The following is a 25,426-nucleotide window of genomic DNA, read 5'->3' as shown; positions in this document are numbered from 1 at the left end:
TATTTACAAAAACAGACAGCAGGCCAGATTTGGCCCTGGGGCTGTAATTTCTTGACCTGTTCCAGACAATTGATCCATTTTCTTCTGGCATTTAGCGCTGTAGATGAGAAGTCTTGTGTCATATCCATTTTTTCCTTAGTAAGAAACTTGCTTTTTTGTTGCTTGGGTTCTTTTAGGAATTTTTATTATCTTTGAAATTTACAAATTTTATACTCATTAATTTTATGAATTCATTGATACTTAGTGGAAGTCCCTGGTGGTCCAGTAGTTAGGACTCAGTGCTTTGATATTTATATTACCAAATAAACCAGCAACACTTACCATTCTTTCATTTTTCATGAAAAGATCTACATTTTGAAAAACATACCTAGAAGTATCTCTCTCCAAAGCCTTCAAAATACAAGTTATATTTCACTTTGAATCTAAGAAGATTATCTTCTGTGAAGAAAGTGTCTGCTCTATTCAGAAACCCAATAAAGAGCTCCTTCAATGATGACTCATTTTCACATCATAAAATTACAAGTGGCAGAAAATTTATTATAACATATTGAAATGGGAGAGAAAAAGTTAATATAAAGTACAAACTATTACATATTTTGCCTTCCTCTCTAATCTCTTTTATTCAATTGAATTGAATACAGTTTCAGTGGAAATTCCTATTTAAGTTTAGAGTGCTTAAAAACAAGCTAGATACTTCGTTCTGCATGCAGCGCCTTGCTTATTGCTTTTGTGTCTCCTGGCACTGTGCTACAAATCACAAAGCATTTAGGGAACATTCAGACCTCACTGAAATCATAAATCAAAAATTCCAGAGCGCCCCGTACTGGCCTTGGATAGCTGATTACTGGGGCAGCTCGGAACACACACACACACACTCTGTCTCTCTGTCTCTCCTCGCCTCCCCTCTTCTCTGTCCTACATACACTTATACCAAAGCTTCAACATGTCTTCTCCTATGTTCTCACTAAATTGTAGGTCTGTGTGTTAACTGGAGATACCTCTCCAAGTTGAAGAGTTTGAAGACTTCTATGGATTTAAAATTTTGCCTCTTTAGTGCTGGTTCTTAATCTTCTTATTTAGAAACATAATTTTTAGATTGGACAAGTTACAAGTTTCATAGTTGTGATAGAAGCTTTCATTAGAAAAAGTTCTTAGAACTTTCATTAGGTATGCCCCTCTCCCCACACTTGTTCTAGTTGCTCACTGGTAACTAGGTGTCTTTAATAAATGTGGTTGGAAAACTTCTGTTGGTTTTTCTGACCATCTTACTTTTTCCTACTCATTATACTTTTCACTAATCCACATTAAAAAAAACTAAAGAAATATTTCTCAATTTGATGGTTATAACAAGCTTCAAGGGAAAAAGACTTAGCTGCAGTATAAGTGTAAAAAATTAATAAACAGAAGCCTCAGTTAAATAGTCAGGAGACTAGAAACGGGGAGCGCTCATGCCCTGGGGTGATAGCAGAGCCCAGTGGGAAGAATAGACTCCTTTCCTGGCAAGGACTCAGCCAATGAAAGGCATGGACTCTTTGTTTCCTATAGTTCCCCACTTCCAGCTTCCTTTTCCCCTTCCATAAAAGTGTTCTCTTTCCCTTGCCGTGGGGAGACTTGCATGTGGCTCACCGTGGTTGCAGACCCCTAATTGCAATTCTCTGCAGATCCTGAATAAACCTGTCTTTGCTGGAGAAATATCTGGCAGTCTATTTATTTTGGGTCACCATAAGAAAAATATCTATCAAAATAATGAATGAAAATGATATTATATATTTGGCATATGGAAATGTACATAAAGAGGCACACAGGAAACCTGTGTCCCTTCACCATTTTTAAAAAAGGGGTTTTTTGCTATGCAATCTTATGTCTTTGGAAAGAGCATATTGATTTTACTCCATTGAGAATTTGGCTTTCTACAATCACCTCAACAGTTAATTGATGATGGGAATCAATCAAGAATTGTACTTCATTTGCATAGTTTGCTAACTTTTACGTTTCTCTTGAGTTGGGAGAGTTAGTGAGGAGAGTGGTGATGATATACCTGCACTACCTTGAATAGAAATATTTAACATTGTCTTAAGCTGTTTCAGAGGAGAGGTGAATTAGACGGAGGTTGGGGAGTGGGTGAAACTGTGGGAAGTAAAATAAATGGTTGATGCACGTGGTTTTGCAGGTTTGCCTTTTTGATACTAAAGGAGTATTTTTTTAAAAAATAAATTTATTTATTTATTTTTTGACTGTGTTGTGTCTTTGTTGCTGCGCGCAGGCTTTCTCTAGTTGCGGCGAGCGGGGGCTACTCTTTGTTGTGGTGTGCGGGCTTCTTGTTGCCGTGGCTTCTCTTGTTGCGGAGCACGGGCTCTAGAGCGCAGGCTCAGTAGTTCTGGCACATGGGCTTAGTTGTTCTGTGGCATGTGGGATGTTCCCGGACCAGGGCTCAAACCCGTGTCCCCTGCATTGGCAGGTGGATTCTTAACCATTGCACCACCAGGGAAGTCCCAGGAGTATGTTTTTATTATTAGAAGTTCTTGCAGAAAAATGTCCTGGAGGTTGTACGTTTGCATTCACATCCCTGTGTATGCACGCTCACTGAATAGATCACATAGCCCCAGAGTGTTGCCACTGCATAGACCCTGCACACCTAGAGTGCAGTGCTTTATATGGCCTGCGTATCTGTTTTATCAAGCTGCTGTCTGTCACCCCACCACACTGTAGACATATCCACATTAGCTCCCCTTTTGTTCTTGGGTTCTGCCCAGATCCTAACTTCCGACAAGAGGTTTTTTCATTCTGCTGTATGCAGGACTCTTTCTCAGTGCTCTTTTTAAATGCCATTGGGTAACCTCTGGGAAGTGTAGATTCAGACTCTTCTGTCAAGGTAAATGTTTGGACAGTATGCCTTACAGGTAAAGCTAATATTTACATAAAGAGACAATCACGAGAGACAATGAAGGGAGAACTTAGAGGCTGAAAGGAAACTGTGGAACTCAAAGCAGTGGTCTTCTAGACCTATGATCAGGGTCTCCCTTGGACAAAAACACAAATCCTTTTATTCATGAGGTCTGCCTATATTCCTTCCACTGTATTTATCCTCAGGCATTAGCCTCTCAAAAGCCATCATAGCTGTCACACAGGCAAAAAGGTGCCCCTGTTCCTTCTCTTCTTTTTAATTAAACTTCCAAAACTTCAGACTGCAGTGATTTTTCCTTCTTCACTCCTCTGAAAGAAGTTTAGGTGTGTCCCATATTGGTACTTCTGATGGGCTCTGTTAGAGATTATGTGCCTGAATATTCAGGCCCAGATAGAGAAAGAAGGGACAAGTTGAGATGTGCTAGTTTATTTTCCTTGATTAGAGATGTAATAAAGTGAGGGGAGCAGGGAGCAAGTGTGTTGTAGGCAACTGCTGGAGAGAACTTTGCCAGTGTATGAAGTTTGTTTTAATTTCCAGTTACAAAATGAATAAGTCACAGGAATGTGATATACAGCATGGTGATTATAGTTAATAATACTGAACTGTATATTCGAAAATAGGTAGGAGAATGGATCTTAGAAGTTCTCCACAAGAAAAAATATTTTGTAACTATGTATGGTAACAGATATTTTTATAATTAATTTTTTATTGGAGTATAGTTGCTTTACAATGTTGTGTTAGTTTCTGCTGTACAGCAAAGTGAATCAGCTATAAGTATACATATATCCCCTCTTTTTTGGATTTCCTTTCCATTTAGGTCACCATAGAGCACTGAATAGAGTTTCCTGTGCTATACAGTAGGTTCTCATTAGTTATCTGTTTTATACATAATAGTGTATATATGTCAATCCCAATCTCCCAACTCATCCCACCCCTCCCTTCTCCCCCAGTATCCGTTCTCTACGTCTACGTCTCTATTTCTGCTTTGCAAATAAGTTCATCTGTACCATTTTTCTAGATTCAATATATAAGCAATATGAAACGGTATTTGTTTTTCTCTTTCTGACTTACTTCACTCTGTATGACAGTCTCTAGGTCCATCCACATCTCTGCAAATGGCACAATTTCGTTCCTTTTTATGGCTGAGTAATGGTGACAGATATTCACTGGACTTATGGTGGTGACCATCTTGCAGTATATACGAGCATTGAATCATTACATTTTACATCTGAAATGAATACAATGCTATGCCAATTATACCTAAACTTAAAAGAAAAAGAGTTTGTTTTCTGCATTGTAGTGACGGCCCTAGATTTGAAGGGACAGAAACTCTACGTTTTGGAGCCTTTGTTAGGAGCTGTGGCTGTACCTACACTTCGCTCAGCACACTGCACCAAGTGTAAGCTGGGATGAGGACCCAGGCATCTTTCTTATTAAATTGACTTTGCACTGGGTGTCCAAGGCCGTAGAAGGGTCAAAGTTTGCTTCCTGGATGCTTGCTGCCCAGAGATCTACCATTACATAACATACCTGCTCTTCCTGGCCTGTGACTTGACTGAGGTTCTGCTGTGGTTTCTTCCAGCTGTTCCCAAGGCAGGCTTTTCTTTAATAGGTGATTCATTATCATCTTCTTTTTTTCCTAAATTTTACCTTGTAAAAATACCTCAAAGTTTCTGACATAGACATGGCATCCTTTCCTGGTTTCTAATACTAATAGATATTTTCTCCCAAGTTTATTTTCCTTTGTTCATTTTCACTGGAAGAATAGAAAGTCAGATAGGTGTGCTGAGGTCCTTATCTTGAATTTTAAGACTTATTTCTTAATAATGATAATTTGACAAGTTCAGATCCGTTTCTACTTTGTCTCCTTGTAGTAGAAATTGTGTATCTTTTGCAAATCAAGATTTTTCTTTCTGAACTGTGGCAGTTATATTACTGATAACATTTTGGATTTATCCATAAAAGTTGCTACAGGATTTTTTTTTTATGAACCCCTCCCTTGAAGCAAACAAAAACCATATCACAATATTTGGAAATCTGCGTGGACTGAACAAAATTCTTTTGTGTTTTTTTTAGCTCTAAGAAACTGTAAGTGCCAGCCATAAAGACATTCTCTAAATGTCCAAAAGAAGTCAGAATTAGGCAAGTAAAAATCAGAAATGGAGCCCAGTGATCAATTATATAACTTTGCCCTTTTCTTTTTCTTTCTAAAATGTTTTATTTGCTCAATCATTTATGCAGCACATATTTTCTGCGCCTTCTATGTGCCAGGCTTTGTGCCAGGAATGAGAGTACTAAGTTGGCATAGCCTGAGGCCTGCTTATAAGAGTCAAGTATCTTAGACTCTACAGGAGGAAACACCATGAGGTGTGTAAAGGACTCTGAGACTCAGATTCTGGAGATTTAATCGTAGTGGGCCCAGAAGGTGAGGCAGCAGTCTCCCAAGGAACTTTATGTTCAGAAGCAGAGATACTGGTAAATTATGATTAGCTACCCTTTGAGTGTCTTCGTACATACTAAGCATTATGCTAACTGCTTTTATATATGGAACCTCATTATTCATCATGACAACAATATTGTCATCTGTTTCACAGATGAGGAAAATGAGTCTCAGAAAGGCCATTATTTATAGACACGCTGCAGTTAAGAGGCAGAGCCAGGAGTTCCTGCCAGGGCTGCTTTCCCCAAAGGCACACTCTTTGTGACACAGCACAATGCCCTTTCTTGCTGCCATTGTGTGCATGGCTGAGAATAAGAGGAGGGCATGTTGAACCTATCAGTTAGAATTAGGTTTGGCTGTATATGGCAGAAAACCCTAAAGTGACAGTGGGTTACTTGGAAAAGAAGTCTGGGAGTAGTGTTAGAAGTCTGTGGCTGCCGTGGAAGCCCCACAGTCATCAGGGACAATTCTTGTTTCATCTGCCACATCGTCCATCATGGCATCTCAAGCTTTTGCTGTCAACTCTGCATTCCAGGCACCAGGAGGAAAAAGAGGGTGGTGTGGGAAAAAGAGCACCCCTTGTGTCATCAACCCCATTTGTTAGAGCTTGGGCACGAGGCCGTATGTGGCTGCCAAGGAAGCTGAGAAATACAGTCTTACAGTGGGATTCATGGCCTCCTGAATAAAGTCCTAGTTCTGCCACTAAGGAGGAAGGGGAGAATGGATGTTTAGGTGGGCCCCCAGCAGCCTGTACCATGCTCAGCCCGAGGTAGGTTGTGACTCGGTTGGTGGTCGTGGGCTGACCCGAGGCTGGAGGAGCCTGGCAGGTCCACATCACAGAGGGTGTTGTATGTCATACCTAAGGGTTTGAACTTTATTCTGTCGGTGCTGGGGAGTTGTTGAAGGACTTCAGTCAGGGGAGTGACATGACCAGTTCTGTGTTTCAGAAAGATTGCTCTGCCAGCTGTAAGGAGGACAGGCTGGGGAGATGAAGGCCAAAGGAGTGAGGCATCAGATGGAATCTGATGGAATAGAATGGATGAGAAATGATGACCACCTGATTGAAGAGGAGGGGTACATGCAGGTACAGGCGGGATGTAGAGCCTGCTGGCCTTGGTGACTGACCGTCTGAGGACATTGAGGGACAGTCTGGCTTTGCCATCTGCGTGTGAGGCTATTAACTGAGGCAGAGGGAATGCAGGAGGGAGAGCAGGTTTGGTGGGGTTCAGGTAGCAGAGAATGAATCCCAGTTGAGGTTTCTCTGGGGCCTCAGGGAGTTTCTGGGAGATAGCTAGTTGGATGTATAGATCTGGAGGTTAGGAAACAGGAGATACTGATTCAGGAGTCATCAGAGTATGGTTATGGGGTGAATCCTGAGATTACAGACAGGAGCCTGGTAGCTAGAAGATGAGGCTATGACAAATAGGGCCAGACTAATATTAATTCCTCATTCTAGATGAGGTTTCTAGGTCACATGATTTTGAAATTATTTCTTAGACTAGGATAATTGTAAAAGTGGAGAGAAACTGTAAATATAAATTTGGGAAGGGTTAGTTGAAAGGAGAAAACAGCAATCCTTAAGTATATGGAAATGGGTATGAATTATGGGCTAGAATTAAGAGACTACAGTTAAAGGTAGTTTTTTTTTGGTACCTCTGCTTTTGCTGTAGAAAGGGAAGGATAAAATGATAGAGGGATCAGGACTTCCCTTGTGGCACAGTGATTAGGAATCCACCTGCCAATGCAGGGGACACGGGTTCGAGCCCTGGTCCGGGAAGATCCCACATGTCGCGGAGCAACTAAGCTCGTGCGCCACAACTACTGAGCCTGCGCTCTAGAGCCCGAGAGCCACAACTACTGAAGCCCAAGTTCTCTAGGGCCCGTGTGACGCAACTACTGAAGCCCGTGTGCTCTAGGGCCCGTGCTCTGCAACAAGAGAAGCCACCACAGTGAGAAGCCTGCCCACCGCAACAAAGAGTAGCCCCTGCTCGCCACAACTAGAGAAAGCCCATGTGCAGCAACAAAGACCCAACAGAGCCAAAAAAAAAAAAAAAAAAAAGAGTGGGGTTTTGGTCTCAGATGGAGCTGGGTTTGTTTACTGGTCCTGTTGTGTGCTAGCCAAATGGACATGAGTAAACCCCTCTTCTTTCTAAGTCTCTGTTCCTTCATTTGAAAATGGGTATCCGTTTCACTGCATTGTTATGAAGACGAAATAAAATTTGTATAAAGCTTTTAGTGCAATGCCTAGTACATAGTTAGTGCTTGATGAGGAGGAGGATCACTACTCTTGTACATGAAATAGCGATTTCAGTCCTGATTGTAAGGATCACTGGGGGTGGTATGCGCCCAGAGTGCTCTGGGGACCCAGGACAGGGTTCTCTTTGCCCGGAAGTGTTTGGGAAGAGAAGTACTATCGGAGCCGAGTCTTTAAGTTTGAATGGTAGTTTGTTATGAGGTTTTATTGGGAGGAAATATATCCTTTTTAATAAGTTTCTCAAAAAAGTGCATTGCCACAGGAAACCTGACTAGTATATTGAAAGTATACTCAATGTATAAATAGATTGAAAAAGTTGGTTAACAGTCTCTGAAGAAATTCATTTGGGTCATCTTATGAGCCCTACTGCTTGAATTTTTTCAACCTTAGAAATATCTTAGTTTTGATTTATCAATGTTTCTGGTTTTGTTTCAAAGAATTAATCAAAAGAGTAATCCTCAATTTTATTTTAATTTCCTCCTTCAGAAAATTAACAGTGGTTAATATGTATTCATTATGGAAAATGCCAAAATATATAATAAGGTTTTGTATGTTTTTTTATTGAAGTATAGTTGATTTACAATATTATATTAGTTTCAGGTATACAGCATTGTGAATCAGTATTTTTACAAATTATACTCTATGAAAAGTTATTACAAGATAATGTCTATAATCCCCTGTGTTATATAAAATATTCTGTTGCTTATCTATTTTATACATAGTAGTTGGTATGTCTTAATCCAATACCCCTAATTTGCCCCTCCCCCCTTTCCATTACCCTTTGGTAACTACAAGTTTGTTCTTTATATCTGGAATCTGTTTCTGTTTTGCACATACATTCATTTGTATTATCTTTTGGATCCCATGTATGAGTGACATCATATAATATTTGTCTTTCTCTGACTTATTTTACTAAGCATAATGTTCTCTAGGTCCATCCACGTTGCTGCAAATGGCAGAATTTCATTCCTTTTTATGGCTGAGTAATATTCCATTATATATATATATATATATATATATATATATATATATATATATATAAATACACACACACACACACACACATACACACATACACACAACCCACATCTTCTTTATCCATTCATCTGTTGATGGGCACTTGGGTTGCTTCCATATCTTGGCTATTGTAAATGTGCTGCTATGAATATTGGTGTGCATGTATCTTTTCAAATTAGTATTTTCATTTTTTCTGGATCTATACCCAGGAGTGGAGCTGGATTGTATGGTAGCTCTATTTTTAGTTTTTCGAGGAACCTCCATACTGTTTTCCCTAGTGGCTGTATCAATTTACATTCCCACCAACAGTGTACAAAAGTTCTCTTTTCTCTATATGTTCTTTAATCCTTCCTAATTTGTCTTTTATAAAGTGTTTTTTTGGCCCCATTTCTTTTGGAGAATTTATCTTTTTTTTTTTTTTTTTTGTATTCATCATTTTCTTTCTGGTTGGTAACAATTATTTATATATTAATTTTAAACATTAGTCTGTAATGTATGCTGCAAATATTTTTATCCATTTTATTATTTTCTTTTAAATTTTGTATATGTTTTTATTTTGGGGGGATACAGATATTTTAAAATTTTATTAGTGGAATCTAATATTTACTATCTAAATTTACTATCTAAATATCTAAATTTACTATCTTTACCTTTGGCTTCTTTTTAGGGAATCTTTATTCTTGAGAATCTGTAAATTTTCATTTTATCCTATTATTTCATGTTTTTTAATATTAAAGTCTTAATCCTTTTTGAATGTGCGTTAACGTATAGAGAAGGAACCTAACTTTTTATTTAAAAAATAGCCAGGTGTCCTAACACCATTTAGTGAATAATATACCCCTTTCTTGCTGGTATGAAATGGCACCATTTTCATGTATAAATTCTTGTATATGTTTGGGTCTGTTTTTGGACATTTTAGTTCTTTTCCAGTGATCTGTTTGCTTATTCTGGCACTAGTGCTATGGTGTTTTGATTAACATAGCTGTATAAAGGTTGTTTAATGTATTTTAATACCTGGTAGAATAAGTCCTAATTATTCCTATTTTTAAAAAACTTAGCTGACTATTCTTAACATTCATTTTTGAGATTAACTTTAAAATTACTTTGTCAGTTTCTCCCCTTAGATCCTCTAGAGACCTTGGTTGGAATTGTGTCAGATTTTTAGATTAGTTTGGAGAAAATGGATTTCTTTACATTAGCCTTCTCCTGGAATATGGCATGCTTCCCTAACCAAGACTTTTTCTTTGCTCCTTTATAGATGTTTTTGCTTTTAATCATGTTGTTTCTGCACATTTCTTCATAAGTGTATTCCTAATCAATTAATATTTGGTGTTGTGAATGGAATTTTTTTCCATTATGTATATTTTTTAATTTTTTCTTTTTTTTTTTGCGGTGCGCGGGCCTCTCACTGGTGTGGCCTCTCCCGCAGGCTCCGGACGCGCAGGCTCAGTGGCCATGGCTCACGGACCCAGCCGCTCTGCGGCATGTGGGATCTTCCCAGACCAGGGCACGAACCCGTGTCCCCTGCATTGGCAGGTGGACTCTCAACCACTGCACCACCAAGGAAGCCGTATTTTTTTAAAATTTTGAATTTTATTTTATTTATTTTTTTATATAGCAGGTTCTTATTAGTCATCAGTTGTATACACATCAGTGTATACATGTCAATACCAATCACGCAATTCATCACACCACCACCACCACCCCCCTGCCGCTTTCCCCCGTTGGTGTCCATATGTTTGTTCTCTACATCTGTGTCTCAATTTCTGCCCTGCAAACCAGTTCATCTGTACTATTTTTCTAGGTTCCACATATATGCGTTAATATACGATATTTGCTTTTCTCTTTCTGACTTACTTCACTCTGTAAGGCAGTCTCTAGATCCATCCACGTCTTTACAAATGACCCAATTTCGTTCCTTTTTGTGGCTGCGTAATATTCCATTGTGTATATGTACCACATTTTCTTTATCCATTCATCTGTCAATGGGCATTTAGGTTGCTTCCATGCCCTGGCTATTGTAAATAGTGCTGCAGTGAACATTGGGGTGCATGTGTCTTTTTGAATTATAGTTTTCTCTGGGTATATGCCCAGGAGTGGGATTGCTGGGTCGTATGGTAATTCTATTTTTAGTTTTTTAAGAAACCTCCATACTGTTCTCCATAGTGCCTGTATCAATTTACATTCCCACCAGAAGTGCAAGAGGGTTCCCTTTTCTCCACACGCTCTCCAGCATTTGTTGTTTATAGATTTTCTGATGAAGCCCATTCTAAGTGGTGTGAGGTGATACCTCATTGTAGTTTTGATTTGCAGTTCTCTAATAATTAGTGATGTTGATCAGCTTTTCATGTGCTTCTTGGCCATCTGTATGTTTTCTTTGGAGAAATGTCTATATAGCTCTTCTGCCCATTTTTGGATTGGGTTGTTTTTTTTTTTAATATTGAGCTGCATGAGCTGTTTATATATTTTGGAGCTTAATCTTTTGTCCGTTGATTCATTTGCAAATATTTTCTCCCATTCTGAGGGTTGTCTTTTAGTCTTGTTTATGGTTTCCTTTGCTGTGCAAAAGCTCTGAAGTTTCACTAGGTCCCATTTGTTTCTTTTTGTTTTTATTTCCATTACTCTAGGAGGTGGATCAAAAAAGATCTTGCTGCGATTTATGTCAAAGAGTGTTCTTCCTATGTTTTCCTCTAAGAGTTTTAGAGTGTCTGGTCTTACATTTAGGTCTTTTTTTTTTTTTTTTTTTTTTTTTAAACATCTTTATTGGGGTATAATTGCTTTACAATGGTGTGTTAGTTTCTGCTTTATAACAAAGTGAATCAGCTATACATACACACATGTTCCCATATGTCTTCCCTCTTGCGTCTCCCTCCCTCCCACTCTCCCCATCCCACCCTTCCAGGCTGTCACAAAGCACCGAGCTAATATCCCTGTGCCTTGCGGCTGCTTCCCCCCAGCTATCTACCTTACTACGTTTGTTAGTGTGTATATGTCCATGACTCTCTCTTGCCCTGTCAAAACTCACCCCTCCCCCTCCCCATACCCTCAAGTCCGTTCTCCAGTAGGTCTGCGTCTTTATTCCTATCTTACCCCTAGGTTCTTCATGACATTTTTTTCCCTTAAATTCCATATATTACATTTAGGTCTTTAATCCATTTTTGAGTTTATTTTTGTGTATGGTGTTAGGGAGTGTTCTGATTTCATTCTTTTACATGTAGCTGTCCAGTTTTCCCAGCACCACGTATCGAAGAGACTGTCTTTTCTCCATTGTATATCCTAGCCTCCTTTGTCATAGATTAGTTGACCAGAGGTACGTGGGTTTATCCCTGGGCTTTCTATCTTGTTCCATTGATCTATATTTCTGTTTTTGTGCCAGTACCATATTGTCTTGATTACTGTAGCTTTGTAGTATAGTCTGAAGTCAGGGAGTCTGATTCCTCCAGCTCCGTTTTTTTCCCTAAAGACTGCTTTGGCTATTCAGGGTATTTTTTGTCTCCAATAAATTTTAAGACTTTTTGTTCTAGTTCTGTAAAAAATGCCATTGGTAATTTGATAGGGATTGCATTGAATCTATAGATTGCTTTGGTCAGTACAGTCGTTTTCACAATGTTGATTCTTCCAATCCAAGAGCATGGTATATCTCTCCATCTGTTGGTATCATCCTTAATTTCTTTCATCAGTGTCTTATAGTTTTCTGCATACAGGTCTTTTTTCTCCCTAGGTAGGTTTATTCCTAGGTATTTTATTCTTTTTGTTACAATGGTAAATGGGAATGTTTCCTTAATTTCTCTTTCAGATTTTTCATCATTAGTGTATCGGAATGCAAGAGATTTCTGTGCATTAATTTTGTATCCTGCAACTTTACCAAATTCATTGATTAGCTCTAGTAGTTTTCTGGTAGCATCTTTAGGATACTCTGTGTAGTATCGTGTCATCTGCAAACAGTGAGAGTTTTACTTCTTCTTTTCCAATTTGTATTCCTTTTATTTCTTTTTCTTCTCTGATTGCCATGGCTAGGACTTCCAAAACTATGTTGAATAATAGTGGTGAGAGTGGACATCCTTGTCTTGTTCCTGATCTTAGAGGAAATGCTTTCGGCTTTTCACCATTGAGAATGATGTTTGCTTTGCGTTTGTCGTATATGGCCTTTATTATGTTGAGGTAGGTTCCTTCTATGCCCACTTTCTGGAGAGTTTTTATCATAAATGGGTGTTGAATTTTGTCGAAAGCTTTTTCTGCATCTATTGAGATGATCATATGATTTTTATTCTTCAATTTGTTAATATGGTGTATCACATTGATTTGCGTATATTGAAGAATCCTTGCATCCCTGGGATAAATCCCACTTGATCATGGTGTATGATCCTTTTAATGTGTTGTTGGATTCTGTTTGCTAGTATTTTGTTGAGGATTTTTGCATCTATATTTATCAGTGATATTGGTCTGTAATTTTCTCTTTTTGTAGTATCTTTGTCTGGTTTTGGTATCAGGGTGACGGTGGCCTCATAGAATGAGTTTGGGAGTGTTTCTTCCTCTGCAATTTTTTGGAACAGTTTGAGAAGGATGGTTTTAGCTCTTCTCTAAATGTATGATAGAATTCACCTGTGAAGCCATCTGGTCCTGGACTTTTGTTGAAGATTTTTAATCACAGTTTCAATTTTATTACTTGTGACTGGTCTGTTCATATTTTCTATTTCTTCCCAGTTCAGTCTTGGAAGGTTATACCTTTCTAAGAATTTGTCCATTTTATTGGCATAGAGTTGCTTGTAGTAGTCTCTTGGGATGCTTTGTATTTCTGTGGTGTCTGTTGTAACTTCTCCTTTTTCATTTCTAATTTTACTGATATGAGTCCTCTCCCTCTTTTTCTTGATGAGTCTTGCTAATGGTTTATCAATTTTGTTTATCTTCTCAAAGAACCAGCTTTTAGTTTTATTTATCTTTGCTATTGTTTTCTTTGTTTCTATTTCATTTATTTCTGCTCTGACCTTTATGATTTCTTTCCTTCTACCAACTTTGGGATTTGTTTGTTCTTCTTTCTCTAGTTCCTTTAGGTGTAAGGTTAGATTGTTGATTAGAGATTTTTCTTGTTTCTTGAGGTAGGCTTGTATAGCTATAAACTTCCCTCTTAGAACTACTTTTGCTGCATCCCATAGGTTTTGGATCATCGTGTTTTCATTGTCATTTGTCTGTAGGTATTTTTTTATTTCCTCTTTGATTTCTTCAGTGATCTCTTGGTTATTTAGTAACGTATTGTCTATCCTCCATGTGTTTGTGTTTTTTACGTTTTTTTTCCCTGTAATTGATTTCTAATTTCATAGCATTGGGGTCAGAAAAGATGCCTGATATGATTTCAATTTTCTTAAATTTACTGAGGCTTGACTTGTCACCCAAGATGTGATCTATCCTGGAGAATGTTCCATGCGCACTTGAGAAGAAAGTGTAATCTGCTGTTTTTGGATGGAATGTCCTGTAAATATCAATTACATCTATCTGGTCTATTGTGTCATTTAAAGCTTGTGTTTCCTTATTAATTTTCATTTTGGATGATCTGTCCATTGGTGTAAGTGAGGTGTTAAAGTCCCTCACTATTATTGTGTTACTATTGATTTTGTCTTTTATAGCTGTTAGCAGTTGCCTTATGTATTGAGGTGCTCCTATGTTGGGTGCATATATATTTATAATTGTTATATCTTCTTCTTGGATTGATCCCTTGATCATTTTGTAGTGTCCTTCCTTGACTCTTGTGACAGTCTTTATTTTAAAGTCTATTTTACCTGATATGAGTATTGCTATTCCAGCTTTCTTTTGATTTCCATTTGCATGGAATATTTTTTTCCATCCCCTCACTTTCAGTGTGTATGTGTCCCTAGGTCTGAAGTGGGTCTCTTGTAGACAGCATATATATGGGTCTTGTTTTTGTATCCATTCAGCAAGCCTATGTCTTTTGGTTGGAGCCTTTAATCCATTCACGTTTAAGGCAATTATCGATATGTATGTTCCTATGACCATTTTCTTAATTGTTTTGGGTTTGTTTTTGTAGGTCCTTTTCTTCTCTTGTGTTTCCCACTTAGAGGAGTTCCTTTAGCATTCATTGTAGAGCTGGTTTGGTGGTGCTGAATTCTCTTAGCTTTTGCTTGTCTGTAAAGCTTTTGATTTCTTTATCGAATCTGAATGAGATCCTTGCCAGGTAGAGTAATCTTGGTTGTAGGTTCTTCTCTTTCATCACTTTAAGTATATCACGCCACTCCCTTCTGGCTTGTAGAGTTTCTGCTGAGAAATCAGCTGTTAACCTTATGGGAGTTCGCTTGTATGTTATTTGTCGTTTTTCCCTTGCTGCTTTCAATAATTTTTCTTTGTCTTTAATTTTTGCCGATTTGATTACTATGTGTCTTGGTGTGTTTCTCCTTGGGTTTATCCTGTATGGGATTCTCTGCACTTTCTGGACTTGCGTGGCTATTTCCTTTCCCACGTTAGGAAAGTTTTCTACTATAATCTCTTCAAATATTTCCTCTGGTCCTTTCTCTCTCTCTTTTCCTTCTGAGACCCCTATAATGTGAATGTTGTTGCGTTTAATGTTGTACCAGAGGTCTCTTAGGCTGTCTTCATTTCTTTTCATTCTTTTTTCTTTATTCTGTTCTGCAGCAATGAATTCCACCATTCTGTCTTCCTGGTCACTTATCTGTTCTCCTGCCTCAGTTATTCTGCTATTGATTCCTTCTAGTGTAGTTTTCATTTCAGTTATTGTATTGTTCATCTCTCTTTGTTTGTTCTTTAATTCTTCTAGGTCTTTGTTAAACATTTCTTGCATCTTCTCGATCTTTGTCTCCATTCTTTTTCCGAGGTCCTGGATCATCTTCACTATGAATTTTCTGAATTCTTTTTCTGGAAGGTTGCCTATCTCCACTTCATTTAGCTGTTTTTCTGGGGTTTTATCTTGTTCCTTCATCTGGTACATAGCCCTCTGCCTTTTTATTTTGCCTATCTTTCTGTGAATGTGGTTTTTGTTCCACAGGCTGCAGGATTGTAGTTCTTCTTGCTTCTGCTGTCTGCCCTCTGGTGGATGAGGCTATCTAAGAGGCTTGTGCAAGTTCCCTGATGGGAGGGACTGGTGGTCGGTAGAGCTGACTGTTGCTCCGGTGGGCGGAGCTCAGTAAAACTTCAATCTGCTTGACTGCTGATGGGTGGGGCTGGTTTCCATCCCTGTTGGTTGTTTGGCCTGAGGCAACCCAACCCTGGAGCCTACGCGGGCTCTTTGGTGGGGCTAATGGTGGACTCTGGGACGGCTCACGCCAAGGAGTACTTCCCAGAACTTCTGCTTCCAGTGTCCTTGTCCCCACGGTGAGCCACAGCAACCCCCCGCCTCTGCAGGAGATCCTCCAACACTAGCAGGTAGGTCTGGTTCAGTCTCTTATGGGGTCACTGCTCCTTCCTCTGGGTCCCAGTGTGCACAGACTACTTTGTGTGTGCCCTTGAAGAGTGGAGTCTCTGTTTCCCCTAGTCCTGTCAAAGTCCTGCAATCAAATCCCACTAGACTTCAAAGTCTGTTTTTCTAGGAATTCCTCCTCCCATTGCCGGACCCCCAGTTTGGGAAGCCTGATGTGGGGCTCAGAACCTTCACTCCAGTGGGTGGACTTCTCTGGTATAAGTGTTCTCCAGTCTGTGAGTCACCCACCCAGCAGTTATGGGCTTTGATTTTACTGTGATTGTGCCCCTCCTACCGTCTCACTGTGGCTTCTCTTTTGTCTTTGGACGTGGGGTATCTTATTTGGTGAGTTCCAGTGTCGTCCTGTTGATGATTGTCCAGCAGCTAGTTGTGATTCTGGTGTTCTTGCAAGAGGGAGTGAGAGCACGTCCTTTTACTCCACCATCTTGGTTCAGGGCCCCCCATGATGAAACTTTTTAAAAAGACCTTTTGGGAAGTCTGAGTTCTGCCAGCACTCAGTAGGTGTTCTGCAGGGGTTGTTCCACATGTAGGTGTATTTCTGATGTATTTGTGGGGAGGAAGGTGATCTCCACGTCTTACTGTTCCGCCATCTTGAAGCTCCTCCTCCATTATATTTTCAAGTTGGTTATTTTTGTCATATAGGAAGGCTTAGGAACATAGGCTCAAATTTCCAAATGGTTCTATTTGAACCAGACTTCTGGTTCCAGAAGTTTCTGAAGTAATTTTAAAGTTATTTCCTTCAAAATTTTAAGTTCTATAAAATGAAATTTTAGAAAACTTAATTTCATAAGAAACTTGCATCTTTGATAACATGTTTTCAAAGTGAGTTATCTAAGACTAGGTTTTTAAAGGCTGCTATGTTTTGGATGGGCTGAGTAGTTTCACCAATTTCCAGCAGATGTCAGTGTTTTATAAATTTATTAGTCTGAGGTGGAGGTTTTGTCGCCAGTCTCCCACATTTATATATTCTTTAGTCATTTAATTAGCATACTGGGGATTATTTGAACTGGAAGAGATTTTGGAGATCATCTAAGCCTGTCCTTTGATTTTGCAGAAGAAAGAACAGGTGTAGTAGATGGGAAATGACCTGTCCAAGGTCACACAGTCACACAGAGTGAGGCTGAAACTCGGGTGTTCCTGTTTCTGAAACACCCTCTCTCTGAAAGACTGGTAAAAGATTGTCACCAAAACCACAGAGAAGAAAATGTGTAGAGTCCAGTATAGAAGCTGTATTTGGGAGAAAGGGAAGCAGATGCTCTTCCATTTGTTTGGGTAGGTAAATATTAAAAAATTTTTATGAACAAGCTGTTAGATTCCTAGATTATAATAATAATTGGGTGAAATGAACAGAAAACAGTTGGCTTTTGTTACCTGAGTGTAGAATTATTGGATGTGAAAGTGACCTTTGATAGAATGTCCTGTTCTTCATACTGTACATATAACATCAGAACTTGTATACGGCCAATGGAATAACTCCCTTTCCACTCTCTGCACAGCCTATTTGGTTATGTTTAAGAGAAATGATATAAATCATTCAGTACCCCCTGTGTCAGGAAATATTATCCGAGAATCTATAATCTTTTCCAATAAATACAGCAAGTAATAGAAAAATGGTTTTTTTATTCTGTCTTATGAGAATTCAGGGTAAAGAAACCAGGGTAACACTTAAGGGCAGCTTTAGACAAAGTTATGAAGTAGGCAAAGTAACAGTTTCAGAGAAATAGCCTTCCTTTAATCAGCTGACTCTTCCCTATCAATATCTGCTTATATAAAAAATATGGGCCATTTAATCTTCATCACAGAGGTGGAAGCTTCCAGGGTACATATGCTAAGTACCTACCCCTCTGACATCAGCGCTCACTGGATTTTGGAGGAGTGAGAGCCCGTGTGGATTGGTGTGAAGGTGAAGGAAGTACCCATGGGCTGAGTCTTAAAGATGGGGTGGGACTTCCACAAAGTACAGAGACTCAAAACGTGGGACAAGCCTGTGAAGGCTAGAAAGTGAATCTATCAGGACACCTGGTGAAAATGTGATTATGTTTAGAGTTTAAGGTCAATGAAACGAAGGTAAGATTGAGGGTAGATTTGGGCTGGTTTGGCTTTAGACTTTTTTTTTTTAAATTTTATTGGAGTACAGTTGATTTACAATGTTGTGTTAGTTTCAGGTGTACAGCAAAGTGATTCAGTTATACGTATACATATATTCATTCTTTTTTAGATTCTTTTCTCATATAGGGTATCGCAGAATATTGAGTAGAGTTTCCTGTGCCATACAGTAGGTCTTTGTTGATTATCTGTCAGATATAATAGTGTGTGTGTTCATTCCAAGCTTCTGATTTATCCCTTCCCCTCCAACGTTTCCCCTGTGGTAACCATAAGTGTGTTTTTGATATCTGTAAGTCTGTTTCTGTTTTGTAAATAAATTCATTTGTATCATTTAAAAAAATTAGATATCACATATGAGAGATAATCATATGATATTTGTCTTTCTCTCTCTGACTTACTTCACTTAGTATGATAATCTCTAGGTCTATCCATGTTGCTGCAGATGGCATTATTTCATTCTTTTTCATGGCTGAGTAATATTCCATTGTATATAAGTACCACATCTTCTTTATGCATTCATGTGTCAATGGACACTTAGGTTGCTTCCATGTCTTGGCTAGTGTAAATAGTGCTGCAGTGAACATTGGGTGCATTTATCTCTTCGGATTATGGTTTTCTCCAGATACATACCCAGGAGTGGGATCTCTGGATCATATGGTAGTTCTATTTTTAGTTTTTTAAGGAACCTCCATACTGTTCTCCATAGTGGTTGTATCATGGTTTTAGACTTTCTGAGGTGGAAGTCACAGTATGTGATGCTTTCCTAAAGGTTTATTGTTTTGAAATAATAAGTTGAAAAAAATAGTACAGAGAGGTCCTAAGTAGCCTTCACCCATTTTCCCTTGATAATAATCTCTTACACAAGTGTAGTACAAGGTCAAAAATGGGACATTCACTTTGTACCATCTACCAACCTTATTCAGGTTTCAACATCTACTCATTTATATGTATGTGTGTGCATATTTCTATGCAGTTTTGTCACATGTATAGATTTGTGTAACCACTACAACTATCAAAATACAGAACAGTTTCTTGACTACAAAGGAACGTATTTGTTTTACCCTTTCTAAAGATTTTTAAAAGCTTCGAAGGAAATCCAATTTTCTATGGCTAGGGAGGGGTAGAACTGTGGTGTCCAGAGTCCTGGGTCTCGTTTGCAGCCCAGAGATCTGGCTGACAAGGGCCCTCTCAGGAGTCCCTTCTGACATATCGTTAGTAGTGTGTAGGAAGAGTGGGCAGTTTTGTAATAAATTTTATAAGGAACGAAACCGCTTAACTAGGAATATTCTATGTCGAGTTTTTTTAAGTGGCAGAAAAGATCTATTTGCTTTCTCCCCTGTCTGTAATCTTGAAGATACTGCCTACTTGTTCTCCGTGATTTCCCCACCTGCCAGTGGAGTTCTGATTTTCCTGAAGACTCAGCCTGGCTCTCTGAAGCCGCTGATCTTTCCTTTGTTTTCCTCTTAACCATCTTTAAGCGTATAAGTTCAGTGGTGTTAAGTATATTCACATTGTTGTAAAACAGATCTCCAGAACCTTTTCATCTTGCAAAACTGAAATTGTGTCCATTAAACAATCCCCCTTTCCCCCTCCCACCTGCCGTTCTACTTTCTGTTTCTGTGAATTTGACTATTTTAGATACCTCATATAAGTGGAATCATTTAGCATTTGCTTTTTTGTGACTGGCTTAATTTATTTATTGATTGTGTCACACAGATATACAGGGAATTGTCCTTAAAATTATCAGAATCACTAAGCTTTGAATCTAAAGAGATCTGGGAAATTGAAGGTTTCCATCTATCCATTTTACAGATGAGAAAAATCAGACAACCAGAGGTTGCCTGAGGTTAGTGAAAAATCGTAGGAAGTTCTATAATTTCTTCTGAGTTTTGTTGAACTTTTGAAGGTCCATCTGATTATGAACAACGGTGAAAGTATCCCACACTCAGAGCCAAAGTAAACATTTAGAAAATGCCATTTGGATAAAGCTACTGTTGCTGTTGATCTATTTCCTGCAAAGCATTTTTGCATATCTGCAATAAAGACAGTTTAATTCTTTTTTTCCAGTAAGATTTATTTGGTCGATATCGGCGAGATAGGATAAGCTGAAATATAGTTTTGTTTTGTTTTCTTTTCTTTTTTAACCTATGGTAGATGCTCCAAATAAGGGCTTTGCAAACTTTTTCTGTAAAGGACCAGATAGTAAATATTTGGGGCTTTATGTGCCAAACAATGTCTGTGGCAACCATTCAGCTCTGCTTTTTTAGTATGAAAGCAGAGCATGGCTGTGTTTGTTGAAACTTTATTTACAAAAGTAGGCAGCAGGCCAGATTTGGCCCACAGGTCATAGTTTTCCAGCCCCTATAGTAAAGTATTGGGACCTTCACTTTCACTTTTTTGGTCTTTAGCGTCTAACTTGCTCTCTCATATAGGAGACAGTTGTAGTTGTTTATGGTGATGGTGATGATTTAGAAAATAATGTGTATCAAATTATCATTTCCTATTGACATAATAGAGTTATTTCCTATATATCTTGCTAGCCTTATGATAGAATAAAAAGCACTTAAGGAAATAGCTAACTTTTTTTTTTTTTTTGCGGTATGCGGGCCTGTCACTGTTGTGGCCTCTCCCGTTGCGGAGCACAGGCTCCGGACGCGCAGGCTCAGCGGCCATGGCTCACGGGCCTGGCCGCTCCGCGGCATGTGGGATCCTTGCGGACCGGGGCACGAACCCGTGTCCCCTGCATCGGCAGGCAGACTCAACCACTGCGCCACCAGGGAAGCCCCATAACTAACTTTTTTAAAAGAAATAAATTTATTTATTTTTGGCTGCATTGGGTCTTTGTTGCTGCGTGAGGGCTTTCACTGGTTGCGGCGAGCGGGGGCTACTCTTCGTTGCGGAGTGTGGGCTTCTCATTGTGGTGGCTTCTCTTGTTGCGGAGCATGGGCTCTAGGCGCGTGGGCTTCAGTAGTTGCAGCATGTGGGCTCAGTAGTTGTGGCAGATGGACTCTAGAGCGCAGGCTCAGTAGTTGTGGCACACAGGCTTAGTTGCTCCACAGCATGTGGGATCTTCCCGGACCAGGGCTGGAACCCGTGTCCCCTGCATTGGCAGGCAGATTCCTAACCACTGCGCCACCAGGGAAGTCCCAACAGCTTCTTTTCAAAGGATCTCTGTAAAGGGAAAGGCCATTTGTAACAGGCGGGATCCTTTCCATGACATCTATTTCAGAGACTTCGTGTTTCAGAGAGTCCACATGGCCCCCTGCTTTGCTCAGGGCTCGGGCACTCACTTGTGGATATCTCTGGCCTGCCTGCACACAGTTGGCAATAGAGAGTCTACCCACCATTACAGGTGGTTTGGGCTACGTACTGTAACTGTTGGAGTATTAGTGCTGGGACTATTTTGATTATTCAACAAGAGCTAACTTTCAGAGTTCACAGAAAGAGAATAAGTATTATTCATACCCTAAGTATAATAACAGCTAACACTTATTGAACATTTACTAGAGCTTTTACATACCTGCCTTTATTTATTTATTTAGTCACACTATCAAAGTAGGTAGTAGTATTATTTCCGTCTTAAGGAGGAGAAACTGAGAATTAAGAGAGAGTAAGTAACTTGATTAATGTTTCTTAGCTAGTAAGTGGTAGTCAGGGGATTCAAACCCAGGCAGTCTCTCTAGAAGCCGGCACACTCAATTGCTGTGCTATATAGCCTTCAAGGCTCTTGTCCTTGAAACACTAGAAGGCTCATGTTTTAAAAGGTTTTAGCAGAATTTGGTTATATAGGCACATGGTAAAAAATACAAACTGTCCAAAGGATAGAGTGAAAGTGTAAAGTGTCCTTCCCACCCAAGTAAGTCATCCTGTTCCCTGATTCCTTTCTCCAGAGCCAACCACTGTTACTGTTTTTTTTTTCGGATCCTTCCTGAGATATTCTTATAGGGGTTTACCAATATTTATTATAGGTAAAAGGGTGATCAGTCTTTATAATCCATCTTAGCTCAAATTCTGTCCTGTTGTCCTCGATGTTTTTCAGGGCTCTCTGGGTTAGGAGGAGGAGGATGTTGTTGGTAAGATACTCAGCAGCTAAGTCACCAAATACTATTCATGTTTCTTATTTCTTTGCTCTCAGCTTTACCTAGAAGAATCTAAATTTCTATCATCTCCTACTTCCTTCATTTAAACACGTAGTCAGTGTTTGCAGGGTTTACAAGCTTGAACTTGGAAACACTTAGATTTTAAATATAAGACACACAGAGATTGTCTTACGTTCTGAATACCTCATTAGCTGATTAGTGGAGTGACCTGTCATACCTGGGGATCCTAGGGGAACGGATGCCTCACATGGTGTTGGGTGCTTGTCCCAGTGCTCTTGTGACAAATACAGTCCCTGTATTTTGACATGAATGTTAGGACCTGTGCTAAAAGAAAGGATCTTATAGTAACAACACAGAAATATCAATCGTATGATAATCGTGTCTTTAATAGATGGTTTTTACTATAGTGTGTTTGATTCTATATGGAGAGTCCCAAGTGGGCAGAATACATTGTGACCAAACATAGCAGAAAGAGTGGAGCTGCATTTACAATGAGATTTTTTAAAATAGCTGTCTGCGTTAGGTGGTTTCATTGAATACTCTTTAAGAGCATTATGGATTTGCAGGGAAAGACATTTTTTGAAAACCCAATTTTTATATATAATCAGAACTTGAGTATATTTTATGACTATGAGCACATAAATGGTTTTGTTTACTAGCTTGTATGCTCTCTACTGTTCTACTATGAAGAGTGTGTTGACTTAAAACAAAATGCACAATGTGAGAGTTGCGAGTTAGGTTGTATTTGGGGCAAAATGAGGACTGCAGCCCAGGAGGCAGCATCTCAGATAGCTCTTAGAAACTGCTCCGAGGGGGCGAGGGAGGAGCCAGGATATATAGGAATTTTTCAACAAAGGGCAGGTAGTCAGGAATGTCAAAAGATTATTGTTAAACAAAGAAAACCAGATATCTCAAGTTAAGAAAATTAGCACTTTTTTTGTGTATGGGAAGATGCAAGAGTCTGGGCTTACTGAAATCATTCCTTTGATGTGCACCTCAGCTATCTGGGGGCTGTATCCTCTATTTTCACATCCTGAGTTTCCTCAGGGCTCACCGCAGGGAGTGGCTGCAGTCTGATGGCTGCTAGATGGCTTGTATTCTTTTCAGCCCTGGCTCACCAGCTCACGCTGGAGGGCTGCAATCATTGGTGACTGTGACATCCTTTGTTTATTGATATGGCAGGAAATATTCCATTTATAAGTTTTCCATTTATCAAGTGATTCAAGGGGGTCGTGCTTCAATCTGTTCTTTCCGAGGCAGGCATTAATGAATTCAAAGCATATGGTATTGATTTTTGAGAGTTCTACCATAAGAGCTATTAAGAATGATTGATTCTGTATTTTATTTTCAGGTTTCAGCTTCTTCATGTTTGATCAGCCTGTTTAACGGAAGCGCCCGTGTCTCCACATGGCATAAGGAGTATGCATGCAGCAATTGACTAAGTTGACATTTGGTATTAATAGCTTAGAGACTCTTTACAGCATAGTATGCTTATCCATTTTAGGTGAAGGCAGTTTTGACTGATGTTTCATAGCTAATAAGTGGTAGTGCTGGGATTCAGACCCAGGTAGCCTGTCTCCAAGTCCGCACACGCCACCCCTCTGCTGCACTGTCTCTGAGGCGCTTGCCCTGGTCATGTTTCCTCTGTGCCTTTGCCTAAGGCCACTTGTACTTTTGGCAGTAGGAGCACTGTGTGCTGTCAAATCATGATCCACCTGGGCAGCTGGCCCTCAGCTTCATTTCTTATAAGCTGAATGCCTTTAAGGAGCAATTTGACCTCTCTGAGCACTGTGTATGTTTCTTCACCTGTGAAGTTTCAGGGGAGAGTAGTAACCCTTGCCCTCCTGCCTCACCAGGTAGATGTACTGAGCAGCTGATTTAATTCATCCTTCTATCGCTGGGGCATAGAATAGTGTCTGACAAATTGTAGACTTAACAAGTGTTAGCTTCTCTGCTTTCTTCTCCTCTTCCAGAAGCTGGATTTTGGATGAGAGTTAGATGCTGCGTAGGATGGTCTGAACAGGTAACTTTTTTTTTTTTCATGCAAGGATATTTAATTGAAGTGCTCTCTTCTTGCATTTTTGCATTAAGCTCAATTAGTATTTTTATAGATTATTGCTCCTGCTCTGCCTTCATATAATCTGTTTGTTCTTTTTTTTTAAACATCTTTATTGGAGTATAACTGCTTTACAGTGTTGTGTCAGTTTCTGCTGTACAACAAAGTGAATCAGCTATATGTATACATATATCCCCATAACCCCTCCCTCTTGCACCTCCCTCCCACCCTCCCTATCCCACCCCTCTAGGTCGTCCCAGAGCATCAAGCTGATCTCCCTGTGCTATGCAGCAGCTTCCCACTAACTATCTGTTTTACATTTGGTAGTGTATATATGTCAACGCTATTCTCTCACTTCGTCCCAGCTTCCCCTTCCCTTCCTGTGTCCTCAAGTCCGTCCTCTACGTCTGCATCTTTACTCTTGCCCTGCCACTAGGTTCATCAGTACCATTTTTTTAGATTCCATATACATGCATTAGCGTATGGTATTTGTTTTTCTCTTTCTGACTTACTTCACTCTGTATGACAGACTTCAGGTCCATCTACCTCACTACAAGTAACTCAGTTTCATTTCTTTTTATGGTTGAGTAATATTCCATTGTATATATGTGCCACATCTTCCTTATCCATTCATCTGTCGATGGACATTTAGGTTGCTTCCACGTCCTGGCTATTGTAAATAGTGCTGCAGTGAACATTGTGGTACACGTATCTTTTTGAATTATGGTTTTCTCAGGGTATATGCCCAGTAGTGGGATTGGTAACTTATTATTTTTTAATAAATTTACTTATTTTATTCATTTTTTGGTGCACTGGGTCTTCATTGCTACACGCAGGCTTTCTCTAGTTGCGGTGAGTGGGGGCTACTCTTTTATGTGGTGCGCGGTCTTCTCATTGCGGTGGCTTCTCTTGTTGCGGAGCATGAGCTCTAGGTGCATGGGCTTCAGTAGTTGCAGCACATGGGCTCAGTAGTTGTGGCGTACGGGCTTAGTTGCTCCACGGCATGTAGGATCTTCCCGGACCAGGGCTTGAACCCGTGTCCCCTGCACTGGCAGGCGGATTCTTAACCCCTGTGCCACCAGGGAAGCCCTGGGATTGGTAACT

The 25,426-nt window shown here is 39.5% G+C and overlaps 1 protein-coding gene across 9 annotated transcripts in view; it reads left to right on the top strand.

Annotated features, from left to right (window-relative positions):
• Positions 1 to 25,426, top strand: part of LOC116747437 (5-formyltetrahydrofolate cyclo-ligase) — a 279,548-nt gene that overhangs the window by 21,140 nt on the left and 232,982 nt on the right. Inside the window, exon 3 of one of the 9 annotated variants that reach the window (XM_032619618.1) lies at positions 24,240 to 24,289. The exons of the other annotated variants lie outside the window; for them this stretch is intronic. Within the exon in view, the coding sequence (XP_032475509.1) occupies positions 24,240 to 24,289 (50 nt within the window). The remainder of the gene's footprint in view (positions 1 to 24,239; positions 24,290 to 25,426) is intronic. 9 annotated transcript variants of the gene reach the window in all.

The sequence above is a fragment of the Phocoena sinus genome, chromosome 2 (genome assembly GCF_008692025.1).
Source record: "Phocoena sinus isolate mPhoSin1 chromosome 2, mPhoSin1.pri, whole genome shotgun sequence".
NCBI classification, from domain to species: Eukaryota; Metazoa; Chordata; class Mammalia; order Artiodactyla; family Phocoenidae; genus Phocoena; species Phocoena sinus.
Note: the sequence above shows the minus strand (reverse complement) of the source record. Positions and strands in the feature narration are given on the sequence as shown.